The sequence below is a fragment of the Filicampus tigris genome, chromosome 19, assembly GCF_054856515.1.
Source record: "Filicampus tigris isolate MCC_2025a chromosome 19, RoL_Ftig_1.0, whole genome shotgun sequence".
In the NCBI taxonomy this organism is placed as follows: Eukaryota; Metazoa; Chordata; class Actinopteri; order Syngnathiformes; family Syngnathidae; genus Filicampus; species Filicampus tigris.
In genome coordinates this window covers 11,391,515-11,408,541 of record NC_141235.1, presented here as the reverse complement: position 1 = coordinate 11,408,541, position 17,027 = coordinate 11,391,515, and the positions used below count along the sequence as shown (strand labels likewise).

The 17,027-nt window shown below is 39.9% G+C and overlaps 2 protein-coding genes and 1 non-coding gene across 6 annotated transcripts in view; 1 reads left to right on the top strand and 2 right to left on the bottom strand.

The window, feature by feature from the left end:
• Positions 1–616: 616 nt before the first annotated feature.
• On the top strand, positions 617–5,023 carry LOC147129518 (proline-rich protein 15-like protein A). The gene is made up of 2 exons (XM_086017267.1): positions 617–1,007; positions 3,900–5,023. Exon 2 carries the CDS (start codon positions 3,925–3,927, stop codon positions 4,240–4,242), a length of 318 nt encoding a protein of 105 aa, XP_085873393.1. The 5' UTR covers positions 617–1,007; positions 3,900–3,924; the 3' UTR covers positions 4,243–5,023.
• LOC147129516 (uncharacterized) overlaps positions 3,778–17,027 on the bottom strand; it is a 32,895-nt gene continuing 19,645 nt past the window's right edge. For 2 of the 4 annotated variants that reach the window (XM_086017266.1, XM_086017264.1), the window contains exons 3-13: positions 16,513–16,808; positions 16,185–16,365; positions 14,471–14,610; positions 13,405–13,973; positions 12,998–13,271; positions 12,067–12,256; positions 10,349–10,533; positions 9,893–9,988; positions 9,031–9,189; positions 7,574–7,667; positions 4,911–7,411 (exon numbers count right to left, since the gene is read on the bottom strand). In XM_086017266.1, coding sequence (XP_085873392.1) covers positions 7,348–7,411; positions 7,574–7,667; positions 9,031–9,189; positions 9,893–9,988; positions 10,349–10,533; positions 12,067–12,256; positions 12,998–13,271; positions 13,405–13,973; positions 14,471–14,610; positions 16,185–16,365; positions 16,513–16,808 — 2,248 coding nt within the window. In that variant the 3' untranslated portion in view covers positions 4,911–7,347. Of the gene's footprint in view, positions 4,195–4,688; positions 4,799–4,910; positions 7,412–7,573; positions 7,668–9,030; positions 9,190–9,892; positions 9,989–10,348; positions 10,534–12,066; positions 12,257–12,997; positions 13,272–13,404; positions 13,974–14,470; positions 14,611–16,184; positions 16,366–16,512; positions 16,809–17,027 lie in introns of those variants that run through there. The other 2 variants (XR_015082659.1, XM_086017265.1) reach the window with 2 other exon arrangements.
• Positions 11,491–11,572, bottom strand: trnas-gcu (transfer RNA serine (anticodon GCU)). Its single transcript has one exon. It is a non-coding gene; the product is annotated as a tRNA-Ser (tRNA).

Below are 17,027 nucleotides of genomic sequence, written 5' to 3'. Positions count from 1 at the left end.
TCCCGTTCAGTATCATCAGGGTTACCTGAGAGAACAGAAGTAAACTGGGATTAGAGAAAAAAAAAGTTTTGTACAATAGTGGCCTAAATCCAAACACATGACAAATCTATCAATATTTCATGGAAGACAATAAATTACATAATTTAATTCTAACATGCACTGTCATCCATGCTAAAGCACTTTGTTTTTTAATCTTCCAATCTCGAATGAACTACATTTTCTGGACTATTTTTGCAAGCGGTGGATTGGTGCATCCATTTTGGAAATAAGAGTTGGCCCAGTGTTGCACCGATGATTCAGGAAAAGTGCTGAGTGCAATAAAGGACTGCCCTCTGTGTGTCAAATTGGATTAAAATATTGCTTTGGGCTTGTATACATCTGAAAAATGTTTGTTTTCTCTACGCACTCCTGCAGTTAACTTGAAAAAGACAAAAATGGAGTTAAACTGCTCTAGTTCTCAGTGGCTCAATTCATACAGTGCATCCAGTCATTTGAATGTATGGCAATCAAAGTTTGCAAAGCCTGCACTGATCTTATGCAAAACACGGCTGACTGACACCCCCCATTCACATGCACTTTTGTGAGTGAGTGTGTGTGAGTGCAATCCTAGTTGTGACACAAGACTAGGACAAGTCAAACACAAAGATGACTTTATTCCGAGTCCAAATTCTACATTAGGGCCCAAGCGGCGTTTGAGGCTGGTAAAGGGAAATTTATGTGCAGTTTTGGAAAGCTGCTTGGCTCTCAGGAATCTCTACGACGTGGACCGAAGGAAGGTCCCATTGAGTCACCGTCACGCACTGCTGCACTCAGCTGGGGAGGGACCAAGGTGTGTGTGTGTGTGTCAGGTGCTTGCAGGGTGAGACTGTGGTAGAAGGCAGGCGGACAAGGGAGATGCTGTTGACATGACAGGAAGACCACAAAAAGGGGGGAAAGACGATCTAATCATGGCAGCACTTACTCGCTTCTGACCACCTTTGCTGTCTTTGACTTCTTCAGCCAGCACGGTAGGACATCTATTTGTCTATCTCATTAACTCATTCAGTACCAGACTTTTTCAAACCCTCTGTGAAATGACATATAAACATGTCATTGGGAGAGAGTTAATCAAGCAAAGTGTTGCCTTCAGGGATAGTCAGAAATGACAGTTTCCTATCCATCTATCTCTCCATCTATCCATTCTATTGTCTACAGTATCTCTGTTTGATTGTTGTTGTTATTATAACCATGGTAGCCAACTCAACTAACCATGACATGAATTGAAAGTCCCAATCACAAAGCACTAGACAGTGTCACTGTCAGCTGGTTAGTGTCTAAAAAAAAAAAAAAAAAAAAAAAAAAAGAGGTGTGTGGTGTTCCTATTTTGGGGGTTGTCCGTCTGCTGTGGTGTGTTGAGGCATGACGGAACACACACGGTAACTTATTAAAAGTCAACCGTGGTTGGGCCTCCCGTGAGTCAACAGTCAAAGGTCCGACACACCAGGAGAAAATATGCACATTGTAAAAGTTATTGTCCGGAAGTTAACCAGGATGTCAGAAAATGTGTTTGATTTTGGGGCCTTCTATTTCCATCAATGATTTTGATTCTTGCCCCTTTTAGTGCTAGTTGAGTAACTGCCCAAGTACAGTTCCGTTGTATTTAACTTTTAAGGTCCATACAATTGCATCAACAATGTGTACAAGAATGTCTTGTGCAAGAACAACAATAAAGTGCAACAACATGTAAAATCCCTTAGAAATAACTTACGAATAATTACAACAACAAAAAAATCAAGCAAATACTTAACAAATGATGTAACTGAACATAGGGACCTGAAACAAGGTGACAAAGGTAGTTTAAAAACAAATGTGAAGCAGAATAATTAAGTCTTAAAAATGACAATAAAAATAAACAACATGAGCCAAAGTTAACTTTTGTCATGTTACTCTCTTCTCCTACAGGCTCTGTTGACTGTTTATCACTTCACTTTTAAATTGGCTTTAGGCTCTGAGCAGTGAACCACACGTGACCTATTGAGCATGGTGCACAGCCCACTTAGCAGCATAAAAAGAAATAAAACATTTACGACTTTAGGAGTCAACACAGCAGATCAAACACAACGTGGGACCTTTGTGCCGACAGGTGTGCGCGTCGCTGATAAGACCGCCGCGCATGTTCGCTATTTGCATAGCTGCTCATATGAAACCGAGAACATACGCACACTCTTTCACCATAGAATACACACAACACGACACAATCATACGATAACAACTTCCTAATCTATCTACAACAAAGAGTAGAGGAGAACAGAGTGGAGTAATGCGGGGAAAGCTTGGGCGTAGAGGAGTGTAATGCAGTAATGCAACACCCCTCTAGTCTAGTCTAGCCAGGCCCAGTCAAGCCTTAGTCTTGTATAGTCGTCTAGTATTGTATAGTCTAGTCCAGTCTTGTATTGTATTGTATTGTTTAGTCTATTCTACACTAGTCTAGTATTGAATAGACTAGTCTAGTTTACTCTAGTCTTGTCTAAGACAAGTATTGTATAGTCTAGTCTGGTCTTGTATTGTATTGTCTAGTCTACTCTAGTATTGAATAGACTAGTCTAGTCTAGTCTAGTCCAAGACAAGTATTGTATAGTCTTGTATTGTCTAGTCTAGCCTAGTATAGTATTGAATAGACTAGTCTAGTCTACTGTAGACTTGTCAAGGGCAAGTATCGTATAGTCTAGTCTTGTATTGTCTAGTCTAGTCTAGTCTTGTATTGAATAGACTAGTCTAGTCTACTGTAGACTTGTCTAGGACAAGTATTGTATAGTCGAGTCTAGTCTTGCATTGTATAGTCGAGTCTAGTCTAGTCTAGTATTGCATAGTCTAGTCCAGGGGTGTCAAACTCATTTCACATTGTGGGCCACATACGGACTCGGTAGATGTCAAGTGGGCCGGACCATTAAAATTATACCATACTCAGCTATAAATAACCTCAATATAATGTATTGCCTCTGTTTTGGTGAAAAGAAGCACAAGAACATTAGGAAAATGTTGAAATTTAATGAACATTCCTTTTACAAAATATTTCATGAAACGACTTAGATTTCCTTAGACAAATGTGCAACTTAATTATATCATTCGCATTATGCATTGCAACTGATCCCACTGATTGTACAAAGGCACAAAACTTTAACAAGTAATTAGTATTGAAAAATATAGTAATGCACTTTAAGATTAAACGAGATTTATAAAGAAAGGAATTCCTAAACAATGTTGTCTTCTACTCTGATCAAAACAGTGTGCCCCCTAACGGATAATTCATGAACTGTATCGTATTAAAAATATTAATTCCGTGTCTTTTATGCATTTTTTCACATTCAAATGATCCTGCGGACCTGATCGAACCTCCTTGGTGGCCGGTTCCGGCCCGCGGGCCGTATGTTTGACACCACTGCTCTAGTCTAGTCTAGTACGGTATTGGATAGTCTACTTTATTCTTGCATTGAATAGGCTAGTCTAGTCTACTCTAGTCTAGTCTTGTTTAGGACAAGGTCATGTGAATACAGTAGTTGAGCAGAATGAGGCAGAGTAAAGAACAGTAGAGTGGTGTAATGCATGGATTAGTGCAAATGTTCGATTAGAGTAGAGGGAGCATGAGTCAAGTCGAGAAGTTCAAGGTGAGGTCAAGCAACTGAATAGTAGAGTGGAGTAGAATGGAAATGTTAGGTAAGTGCTGTGTAGTGTTGTTACTTCGTCAAGGAGGTGTGTGTGTGTGACATCACATCATCTTACATGAACACCAGATACTCATTCATTAAATTATTTATTCATTCATCAGCTGAGAGCGTCAGGTGGCCCAACACATACACGCACGCACGCACAAGTACACGCATTATGACCACAATCCTGATGACATCACGTGCGTTCCCCAGGTCTCGAATCCGCCCCGCCATCATCATGTCTGACCCCAGCTGGTGGAAGCTCACCTTCTCCCGCAAGAAGAAGGCCGAGTCCAAGGTCCTGTACGAGATCCCGGCGGAGTACGGCAGCAACACCAAAGATCCCCCGGGGGGCGGCGCTCCCGCTCCGGAAGCGTCCGAGTTCAGCGCCAGGCTGGAGAAGATCGTGGACAAGTCGGTCACAAAGGGGCGCCACGTCAAGGTGTCCCACTCCGGACGCTTCAAGGAGAAGAAGAAGGTCCGAGCCACGCTGGCCGAGAATACCGACCTGTTTGGGGAGCAGAATCTGGCTGAACAGAACCATAAGAAGAAGTGACAAGTAGCACGTAACGAATGAAAGATTCTGACCCAACAAGTGCTGGGCCGACATCGCTGACCCCAACAGAACCTTCATGTGCTCCAGTCAATTTGGATATTTTAATATTCTAAGGGGTGTTTTATTTGAATGGACTTCCAACACTTGTGCTACACAATCAGTACACATGTGGAGTAAACCAATGCGGTGAAACATGTACAATTGTTGTACATATGCAGTGTGTAGACTAGTTAAGGCGTACAGAATGTTTTCTTTTAAAGACATTTTTTGGGTTGACTTTCCGCTTTAAAACTGTGCGCCTCTTACAAAACCCAGCCCACTCAGAAATTTGTAAAATTTGTCTAAAACTGCCACTGTACAATTTCTGAGAATTGACCCGCGACCAGTTCAGCGTTTGTTATGTGCTCTGCGAAAATGGATGGAAGACCCCTTCACACAAGCCTCACCTGTTGCTGCCTCCATTGCCGTGGCGACTGTAAACAAACACTTCTCGTTTGATCCACTCATCATGGACCAGCTCGTCCTCATCCTATAGGGTGGATCTTTACACTGACACCTGCTGGACACACATACAGCACGTAGACGCCGCTCTTGGCAAAACATAATATATGTGAGATTTTTTGTTTTGTTTTTAAATAATCAAAAACAAAGCAAAAATCATTACAATATAAGTGAGGCAAATTTTTATTTCAAACCTTAAGGAAGACAATGACCGGTCTTTGCAGTGTTGGATGCAAGACCAAGTATGGCCAACACTTGTACAGTAACATAGTTTTTTTTTTACAAAATAATAACATTGTGCTCCATTTTAATACTGCTGTAAAGGTTCAGTGTAAATCAATGTTCCATTCAAAAATGCAAACTGTGACTGTGGGGTGTACAACTACAATGCAATTTCCTAATTTCACTTTTCAAGAGCTACAGAAAAAAGAGACAGTATAAAACTTTAAAAACTCTCATTATACATTGCAATGTGGCATTACAGTAAATGTGATTTTATAGGATATATTCTGATAATCATTTCTAATAATAAATGCCAACATTTCTCTTTTAAGGAAGAAACTGGAGTTGTATTACCAAAGAAAAATCATTGATTGAAACATTACATTGCACTTTGTGTTGGCATCTACGAAGGAGTATTTGCGTCACACTGAAAAGAAAAAGCTACAGAATTAAGAAAATAAAATGGTACTATTATCAGAAAATCTTCAAATAAAAACGATAATACTACAAGAACACTGTCATAATATTACGAGAATAAATTCACAATGTTAATTATGAAAATAAAGTCAAGGTATAACGAGGAAAGGTTAAAGAAAGAAAATCTGAATTTTATGAGGTTACAGTTGAGATTTTTCAAGAATCCTATATTATTGTATTATGGCAATGCAGCAAGAAAAAAGTTGTGATGTCCAAAAATAGTCTTACAATTAAATTGCAACTTTTTTCTGATAATTTGACTTTGTAGTTTTTGTGTTTTCTGTGTGGCCCTAATACTCCGTCCTAAGCATTTGAGTAATTGCTTTCAATATGATTGATTCTAAAACAACAACAACAAAAAACAACATAATTTATAGTTTCATTTATACTGCAGCTGTTCCTCAAGCAAATGAGGGTTTATTCTAAAAAAACACAAGGCACAATGACCATTTCTGAGGCACTATCAACATGAACATAAAATACACCCCATACCCCATATTTATTGTAAGTAAATAACCTTCACAAAAGAAATGAATGTACACATAAAGGCTCACGTCCCTTTTTTTCATAAGACAAAAAAATGTAAACAAGTCGCATTAAGTGAACATAAAAAGTGGTAATTGTAACACATTCACATTTAAAAACAAGTCAAATATTTGCAAGAACTAACAAAAAAACATCAGCAAGGGTTGATCATGCACTGCACCAAGAATGCAAGGAAGGAGAGGCTGTTCAATGCAGAGAACTTTCATTAAATTCACTTAATTAAAAAAAAAAACAACAATTTTTATTCATTTTTTGTGCTCTTTCTGTAATTCCCTAAAATTGTCGCCCAAAGGCGCTGCTACTCCTAAAGCACCATGCTAGCGGAGGAGTTTACGTTAGCTTAGAGACAGCCGACCTGATAGCAAGCAGAAACGTGATTGAAAATTCCATTAGAGGCACAGGAAAGCAGGGAGTAAAACAATGTTGCAATGCTAATGTTGACGCTAACTTTGGAAACTAATGTTCGACTTCCATCCATCCATCCATTATCCAATCCGCTTCATTAATCCGCTCTAAATTAGAAGTAATGTAGGAATCTAATTTCAGAAGCTAACGTTCAAATGTAACATTGGAAGGCAGCTAAAATAGAAAGGTAACATTAGAGGTAATATTGAAGCTAATGTTCGATGTAATGTTGGAAGCTAATGTCGATGCTAATGTTGAAAGACACTTTAGTTATAGTTGGAGCTAATGTAAAAAGCTAACATTGGTGGCACCGCTACTATTTTTCATGACTTCAGATTTCAAATTAAATTCATTGTTGGAAATATATATAATCGTAATGAAACACAGGGGCAATTGTGTACACGTATATACATTTATATGGTTTTCACAGTCATTAAGTGGCCCTCTGAATGAAAACCACAATTACCTTGCCACAAACACAAAATTGGACACCACTAGTTTAAACTATCACTATCACTGTTCATTTTCAGTCGACAGAAGACAAAATGGCCGCCCTCAGAGATGGCTAAAAACGAGTGCATTTTGCTGCTTAATTTATATTCCACAAACTTTGATCAGAATGCCGTGTTTCAACTAGTGGGACTGCTGGGAATATATTCTTGAAAAAAATATGTTTGGGCTGACTTCCGCTTTAAAAGGTAAACCAACAATTATTTGAAAGGCTTTTTTTCCTCCACAAAAAGAACCATGACTAATTCTCTCAAGTATTACCATGCGGACCCCCCCCACCCCACTCCACCCTCCCCCTCCTTTAGTACCTCTTTCCCTTTCATAGTAGTAACCAGTACTGTTCCCAAACAATGACCTTTATAAAAATATGTTCCAAAACAGCTAATTCATAACTTTTTAAACACTCACATTCACATAAGGATAAATCAAATGACCCCCAGATTACTATAGATCTGAGAGACCCTCTGCGTGCTCGCTCAGCTCCATGGTGGCGTAGTCCAGAGGGCGCCTGAGAGCAGAAACAGACTTTAAAAACATCAAAAAAAAAATATCCATGCACAATTTTCTATGAATTGTTAGTGGTTCTCAAACTGGGGTCCCTTGATGTTTCAAATCATAAACACAAATAGTTTCTATTGTGAACAAAAGGAAAAAAAGTAAGAATACATACGTCCTTTTGTAGAAATATGTGACAAGAGCTGCTCCAAGCGCCAGTAGCACAAGCACGGCGACTACCAGACCAATCTGTAAACCCAGGCTGGACCCTAGGACAAAGTCAAATTAAACAAAACTAAAAAGTATAATGGATATGAAATGTCTGCACGCCCCATTTCAATGACAAAATTTTTGTGATATAAAAAATAAGACCAAGATAAATACCGTCAAAACTTTTTCCACCATTAATGTGACCTGGCTTTAACCTTCACAACTCCATTGAAAAAAAAAAATAGAGGGGGAGTATAAATAAACAATATAAGCTAATGTGTTTGCACTACGTCTTATAAATGGAATGTGGCTGAGTTCAGAATTATAATAAGTGACTACAATAATGTTGGAAAAATCTTAGTAAAGTTTATCTGGAGTTAATCAGATGATCTTTAGTCTGTGTGTGCTGACTCCCAACACTGTGTCGTATGTCAGTTTTTGTTGATTATGGCGGCGCCATGTGGACAAAAGCGGCAGTGTTTTGACAAAAATCAACCACATTTCCCATGCGTGCCAGCGCGTAGTGTCGTGAAATCCTGAGCCGCCCTTATAGCGAAAGGAGGAAGTGAGTATGCCGTAAAGCAATTCAGGACATTTGTATTTTTTTGTGTGCCGGGGTTGATCCCATCCTCCTCAAAGTTGCTTTGTGCCAGTAAAAACGATACAGACCCCCACAGGGCATGAAGTCCCGTTCAACTACTGTACTTGTGAGTCAATGTTTCATCAAAAGAGTTGTGAAAAAAATGTATTAAGGTCGATTTCTTGCCCAGTGCTGCTTTAAAGAGAAAAAGTCAATGCAAACTTTTTTTTTCAAGAATATGTTCTATGCAAGCCCAATAGTCAAAACAGGGCATTCTGATGAATATTGCATTTGTGGAATAAGTATTAATCCACTCGTTTTTAGCCATCTCTGGGGGCGGCCATTTTGTCTTCTGTCGACTGAAAATGACATCACAACTGCTCACAACGACCAATCATGGCTCAGATTCAGAAAACAGGTCAGCCGTGATTGGTCGTTGTGAGCAGTTGTGATGTCATTTTCAGTCGACAAAAGACAAAATGGCCGCCCCCAGAGATGGCTAAAAACGAGTGCATTTTGCCGCTTAACTTATGTTCCATAAAAGCAAAATTAATCAGAATGCCGTGTTTCAACTTGTGGGCCTGCTGGGAACATATTCTTGAAAAAACTATGTTTGGGTTGACTTCCGCTTTAACATGAGTTTGAACATGACTGGTTAATTCTGAAACATAATGATGCCCTTTCCAGTTAAAAAACACAATATGATTAAGTATTGTGTACACAAAACAATTCCAGACAGACTACATAGATACCTTGTTAGATACAGTAAATATGTAAATTGAAGGTCTTATCCTATTCTGAAGGTGTACTTTTAATAAGGCGTCCGGAAAGACTTGACTGACCTGTGCTGGTGTAGCGGTCAGTGGTGGGGGCGGAGCAAACATCGGCACGCGGGATGTTCACGGGGGACATCTGGATGATGAGGGCCCTCTGGTGGTCCGAGAAGGCCTGGATATTTCCCCACACTCGCAACCAGCCAGACACACACGAGAAATTGGCCCCTTGAACAGGACCAAAAAGTTAATTGCAATGCATTGACGCTTGTTTGCGAAGCACAAATAATATCAGCTTCTTAGATAGCACATACAGTGTTCCCTCCACACAATTGGCCTGAATTATGATTTTTTTCAGATGCCTTTGCCCGGCAGATTAATTGCCGTGACTTGTGAGTAACAAATTAATGTAAACATCATAGTGCTGAGAGGGAAAAAAAATGGAGGCGGGAGTAAGTCATTAGTAAGGTTCAAGTCTTAACCTTCAAGTTTCAAGTTACTGTGGCAAACATCAAGCAAGTGAATCCGAATCCCCACTAAAAACGAAACAAGTTAGGATTTAAAAGGGAGGTCAACCCAAACATATTTTTCTCAAGAATGTGTTCTATGCAAACCCACTAGTTGAAACAAGGCATTCTGATAAACATTGCATTTGTGGAATAAGAGTTAATGCAATCACGGCTGACCTGTTTTCTGAAGCTGAGCCGTGATTGGTCGTTACCCGATTGCTAAAAAGGGGTGGATTTTGCTGCTTAACGTATATTCCACAAATGCAAAATTAATCAGAATGCCGTGTTTCAACTAGTGGGCCTGCTGGGAACATATTCTTGAAAAAAACATGTTTTAGTTGATTTCAGCTTTAAGTCAAGCCATACAATCTTCCCTGAAAAAGAATTAAATGTAAACCAATTCCTTTGACAGTAGGTGTCACCTCGGAGCGACAAAGCGGATATTCCACAAAGACATTTCTGCTCCAGATAGTGGGCCACTTGCACCATCCTCCTTCCCAGAATGAGACCACTGCAGTCTGAAAACATAACACAAAAATCCCATACTGAATTTCTAATTATCAATCCATCCTAACCATCTAGCTAACTCGCTAGTGGGCTACCTACTGCTCCAATCCACACATTTTTTTGGGTCTGCCACTGTGTATCCTTGAAAACGGCATTTGTTGAGACATTAAAAAGAGAGTCAAAGAGAGTAAGCCATTTTCAACATTTTAGGTTGCTCAATAATTTGTCTAAGTAACAGACCCACGTGGGGACCGACCAATAGCATACAATTGTGAAAAAAAAAATTCAATCGACCAAATATGGACATAGGAGGATACCGTCCAACAACATAGTACATTTTTTCCTAAATACTTTGTCATGGTTTTATTCACCTCCCGACTTCTCTGGCCAGCCGCTGGATGGCGGTCCAAGGCAAATGTCGATGTGACTGGAGAAGGCCGAGCTGGGGCAGACGTTGACGGTTTGAGGCGTCGCCGAAGACGTTGTCCAGGAAGAAGGGCTTCTCACATCGCAGCACGCACATCGGCTCAGAGAGACCGTGCCGTTTTTGATGGACCTGGACATGCAGATACAATTTAAAAAAAAAAAAAAAAAATAGTAAATACATGCATTTCCAGAAAGGTGAACAGTTTTTTTAGGACACCTTATGAAAATGATTACATATCTGGAAAGTATTCATCAAGCTCGTAAATATGAGTTTCTAGTCGATACGGTTTGCTGACAACTGATTTTTGACCTTGTTTCTGGTAAAATCAATAACTGACCAAAATGAGCAAGGAATAAAAAAAAAAATAGATGTCAAAAAATTTGAAGATGTTGAAAAGGAAGTGGACATTTTTTACATTTTCAAACCAAAAACAATATTTTTTGTGTCATTCTATGAAAACATAGCAAAAAAATAAACTGTAAGGCTCTTATTTACGATGGCATATTAGTGTCACCCAAGCGAGAAAAAAAAAAAAAAAAAAAGACAAGGTGAGATTTAGTCATTATAATGAGATTCAAAGTCATCATAATGAGATTCAAAGTCATCATAATGAGATTTAAAGTCATCATGAAGAGTTTAAAGTCATTATGATGAGATTAAAAGTCGTCATGATGAGATTAAAAATTGTCATGATGAGATCAAAAGTCATCATGATGAGATTTAAAGTAGTCATGACGGAATTAAAAGTCATCATGATGACTTGATTTTTGCCGGCTGACACTAATACGCCGTCGCACTTATTAAGTCAATTAAGGTATGTCAAATCCAAATTCGTCAACTTTTGGCCTCCCTGTGAAGAAGAAAAAAAAAACATTGCCAAAGAATTTTGTATTTATTTATGACAGAGAGATCGGTTAATATCTGTTTTTAAACGCACAATGCTTGCTTTTCATCACGGTCAAAGCATGAAGCACTTGCGTCAGACACACTGGAGGAGTTAGGTCGGGTGGTTGTTTAGGGGTGGATGGATATAATAAATGAAAAACAAATGCTGCATTTATTGGGAAAAGCCAACAAAAGACTCAACGACGAGGATGGGATTCGAACCCACGCGTGCAGAGCACAATGGATTAGCAGTCCATCGCCTTAACCTCTCGGCCACCTCGTCTGCGTGTGCTGCGTACTATTTTCAACCAATGACTCAGCAAATCCATGTGGGCATTCCGTGGGCAAACGTAGATGTAAAATAATCACCGTGCGTGAGGGAGAAAACACTGAAGAAATACAGTCGTGCTAGAATAAAAATAGACACTTTAAAGGCCATTTAATTTATTAAAACTTACTTTTTAAAGAAAATTGAAGACACAAAAAAAAAAACCTGCAAGCAGAAAATGTAAAAAAATAAAATAAAATTTGTTTCTGTGTGTTAGATATGTGCCTTAAGAAGCGGGCATAGTGGGGTGATGTGACATTGGCAAGTGTTTGTGTGAGTGTCTGGCGTGAGCTGTGGTCGACAGCAGCATGAGCGAGCTCACTGTTGTATTGTTCTCCCGGCGTTCATTGACCAGCTGAGAAGTCTATTAAAGTACGGTATGTACTGTAAAGATAAACGTAAAACCCCCAAAAAAACAATCCCTAAAAACTAAAGATTTCCACGCTCACCTGAGAGCAGGAATGACCTGGCTCCCTCTAGTGGACACTGAGGAGAGCAGGGGCTGGTCAGTGAACATCAGCTCGTCCCGCCGACTGGAGTTGGTCAGGGCGGTGGCAGCCCTGCAGACGCTGAACAGGTCGTAGCACAGGAGTACCGTTCCTCGTGCCGGCACATCAGCGCCTTCTGGGAAAGTCTGATCTATGCAGAGATGAAACATATGAGCATGAAGGGTGTAGTATGAAGTAGTTCTGAAAAAAAAAAAGATCTGTGGCCATGAAATAGAAAAAAACATGCACAAAATATTAAATTTTCAACACAATATTTGTTATCATGACATGGGTAAAAACGAAATACTAATTTGTGACTACAAAATAGGTATAACGTGTACATGAAATACTCAGTTATGGCCATGATATAGAAGAAATGTACACAGGAAATATTAGTGTACTAAGTTGTGGGCACTACAGGTAAAATGTGCACGCAATCGATCTACACATTTGTGGCTACGAAATAGTTCAACTGTGCGGACGAAATACCGAATTATGGCACAATAAACTAAACTGTCACCACAAAATAGGTAAAATGTGCACAAAATCCAAATGTGATTTTTTTTCCTTTTCCTTCCTATTTCATGTCTTGGAACTCAACTTTCCAGGAATGATATTAATTAGGGCTGTTTTCTGAAGAGATGATTATTATTCTCTGCAATTAATCACATTTTTGAGGGTATAAAAAACATGAACAAAAACCCACCAAATTGGTAGGTGGATATTTTACCTACCACCATATGCTTGTATTAATACAGTACTTATTCGAATTTTGTGGGCACATTATACCTACTTTGTGGCCACAAATTAGCATTTTGTGCAAAGGTTATCTAGGATAAAAATGTTTCCCCTATGCCATGTCAAATGTTCTATCCTATCTGACTGTGCTCACCCGCTTCAGTGACATTCCCGATCGTGTAATACCCGTCATCGTCGATAGATCCAGTCAGAGGAAGCGCAACGATCCTGCCGCTGTGTTCCTCGTCAAACACGACCAGCACCAGGCCGCGCAGCTCGGTCAGCTGGGGGCCGTGCAGCTCCACGAAGGACCTCTGCTGGCTGTGATTAGTCCAGTGGCCACTCGCCACCTCGTTGATGACCACGCCCTCCGGAGCCGGAGGAGGCCGGGGACAGCTGTTCTCCCTCAGCGGAGTTGGCGGAGCTACCTGAGCGAGTTGATAAACAGGAATGAATAAAATGTGATTCACCACAAGACACCTCGGTATTCAATATTATGCAAAACAAAAGTACACAAATAAGAAGAAACGAATCACTGAATTCACTTGACAGGGTACTTACTGAAAATGCAGATAGGTCATAGGGGTAAAGGCCTCTGCAGCGGCTGAGCGCCTCATCACCGGGAAGAACCTCCGGATCCTCCAGTAGGGGCAGCTGTCCGGGTGTCAGCGCCTTGCTCAGCTCCTGCGCCTCCTTATCGGATCCCATCTTGCGATACACCACGGCATCCAGGAGCCCTTTGGTGGGGAAGCCCCTTTGCTGCGACGTCGGCGGCCCGAAAGGGCTGCGGTACAGCGCCACGGCGTCCGGTCCGTTCTGGATGGTGTTGGGAGGCAGGCGGAGAGAAGGCGCAGGCACCAGCCTGTCGCTGCCCAGCAGGAAGTAGCCCTTGGCGGTGGTGAAGTGACCACTCAGGCTGATCTCTCTGTAGGGTTTGTTGTTGTGTGCGCTAAAAAGCAGAATCCAGATGCCCTGCAGGGACACGCGGCGTCCGGATGGGTGCCACAGCTCCACGTACTCGCCGTCTTCAGCCGCGCCGGGAGTGTCCGTGTTCAGCTCGTTGATCAGGAAGTCACCGGTCCCCCAAGATGGCAGGTGTGGGGACGTATCCGTACCTCCTCCCGGAACTACTTCAACAGGAGAGTGCATTTATTAGGGGCTGCCATGAAACAGTGAGTCATAATTATGCTCCTTTCTATATGCTATATATATATATACATATATATATATATATATATATATATATACATATATATATATATATATATATATATATACATATATATATATATGCTATACATATATATATATATATATATATATATATATATATATATATATATATATATATATATATACATATATATATATATACATATATTTACACACATATATATACATATATACATACATATACATACATATACATATATATATATATACATATACATACATACATACATATATACACATACATATATACACATACATACATATACATACATACATATATCCTAACTTCAACCGCATCCAACAGATTTGCAATGAAATACAACAGGCCCTGACCCATCTATAGCCAGATAATAAATTATTAACATATGCATAACAGCAAGTTGACCCAACTCACCCAGAGTGTGAGGGCAGATTTTTGGCCAGGGGCACTGGTTGGGTTGCCCCGGGGTTTGCGGGGCCTCCCAGAAGACGCCGGGATCTCTGCTCCACGTGGCCATGCCACAACGGCTGAGGTAGAAGCCTCCCTCTTTTAAACTGACAAAGGAAATTGACATGCGTATTATTGTAGATAATCGTTACAATCACATATTGTACATTATCTGTCATTGAAAAAGTACACGTGCAGTGTTGAATGAATTGCATAGGAGTCTTTCTTGACCTGATGTTCGGGGGATTTTTTGTGGGATGTGAGACAATTCAACAAAGACCCATCGTCATACGTTTTGATACAAGCAATTGAAAACGTCGAAAACAGCAGAGAATTGTACACAAGCTTTTGCATGGATGTGCCGAATCATTTCGAACTTGTTCAAAGACATGAGAAACTGCTTTTTTGACGTGCACAAGGGACACAATGTGAGGACGTAGTTTTGCCAATTTCAATTCTGACCCGAGAAATGCACCAAAGCGACTGAGAAAAATTACAATCGTTTACATGCTCACGTAGTTGAAGCTGAAAAGAGAAGCTGAGAGTGAGCGTGTCATAAAGGGAAGGCAGCAAAGTGCGCGCAGTCCAAGTCAGCATGACTAAGTGCGTATTTTAGATGAAAATAGCGGAAGGCATACTTCTGCAATAAGGAACGGTGGTCACGAGATGACCATCAAACCCCCATCGAATACAAAGATCATGTTGCACAAGTAAAAAGAACAGTTTTGAAAAAATGACTTTTTTGGTCATTTATTTTAAACACTGACCCTAAATGCACTAAAACAAACTTAATGTATACCTTTACAGTACAGCAGGGGTGGGCAAAAAAAAAAACCCAAACAAACTAAAAACAAAGAACCAAAAAAAAAACCTTGTGCTTAAGGGCCACAATGGCTTATTAAAATGGGCAGATGGGCCATGTAAAGAAAAGTGAAAGTGTGTATTTAAAATAGTTTATTTAAATAAAAAGAGTGATTCACCTTAATTTCTAAACTGTATTGGTAGGATTAATTTAATTAGAATGATTCGACCAATTATTTAATAAAAATATGTGTTTCCAATTATTTGACCTTTATTTTTGTTTAAAACAGTAAATTATTGAATGAGATGAATAGAAATAAATATAAAAGAATAAATACTGTATATGAGGATAACCAATTTTAGGAAAAATGGTAAAATTAAAGCAACACTTAATATAATTGGTGCTAATTTTCAAATTTCTTATGTCTCATTAATAAAATTAGGATTATGTGATTATTTTTTTTCAAAATGTTGACTGTATTTGTAAAACTGTTAATTTTACAGATATTTTAAAATACATTACCGGTATTTATGATAAATCAATGAACGAATTATTCATTGGCATTAATTAATACAAATACTTTAAACAATAATTATATTTGATACGATTATTTATCAACTGAATAATTATAATTCCTATGAAGTTAAATTATGATTATTATTATTGGGAGGAATTATTATTATTATTTAAAATGTCAAATTAAAAATGACATTGTAAATTGTAAAAAAAAAATATGAATGCACCAAATATCACAGGGCTCTTAATCATCAGAATCGATTTTTCATGGTGTATGATAGGCAATTACTTGTTTCGACTCTTCGTTTTGCGTCACCTTGAAATGAGCGAGGTTTGAGTTCCTAGTGAGTCACAATTCCTTGCCTGTTGCTGAGCTGATAGGGCTGCCTGCCGGGGATGAGGGTCTCCGTGAGGTTGCCACTGGGCTTGTCTCCGGGCCCGGCAAACACAAACGAGTCCAGAGGCTCGATCTGACTTAGTGGGCTGCCCACGGGAAACTGCAAAGTCGTACCACTGTATATGGCGACCGCCCCGGACTCATCTCCTGAAAAAAAAACATCATCGCCTCTTAACACCACTACTATCTTCTCGCTGTATAGATACATAGGTGCTAAAAACCAAAGCACAATACAATGGTCCCAATTGTAATGGAAAATAGTGTTTGGTCCAATAAGGGTTGGGAATCGCTTACCTTTCATATACCTCTTGTCTACGTTCATGGAGATGAGACCGTTCCTGGAGGTGTTGGCATCCACGTTCAGACTGACGCTGACTCTGTCCGTTCTCCCGTTCAGCACCACCAACACGAGAGGACCGGCTTCGGGCGTTGACGTTAGCTCCACGAAGCCGTCCACCTGACCGCCGCCCAGCTTCAGCTCGGTGATGACGGGCTGGCTTGACGGTGCAGAAGCCGTCGTGCAGTTGTTCCTCTGGCTCGGGGAGGGAGCGGACACCCTGAAGCCCCAGCGATCTTCAGACAACAAACACCTGGATGGATGGATGGATGGATACACTGTAGCATCTGTGACTTTGAATGTGTGTGGCATTAAAAGGAAGGGCCTGCCCTGTTAAATGATGTGGGAGTTTATTTTTTTTTATAAAAAAAATAATAAATGAATTGAAAGTGCACCAATGTCCGTCTCTAATCTTAATGACTTGTGGCAGGACTACATTGTGTTCTAGCTAGCGGTGGTAGGCTATATCAAA

Bases quoted from the DNA above. Each gene is read 5' to 3' on its own strand.
- LOC147129518 (XM_086017267.1), top strand. From the start codon at position 3,925: ATGTCTGACCCCAGCTGGTGGAAGCTCACCTTCTCCCGCAAGAAGAAG.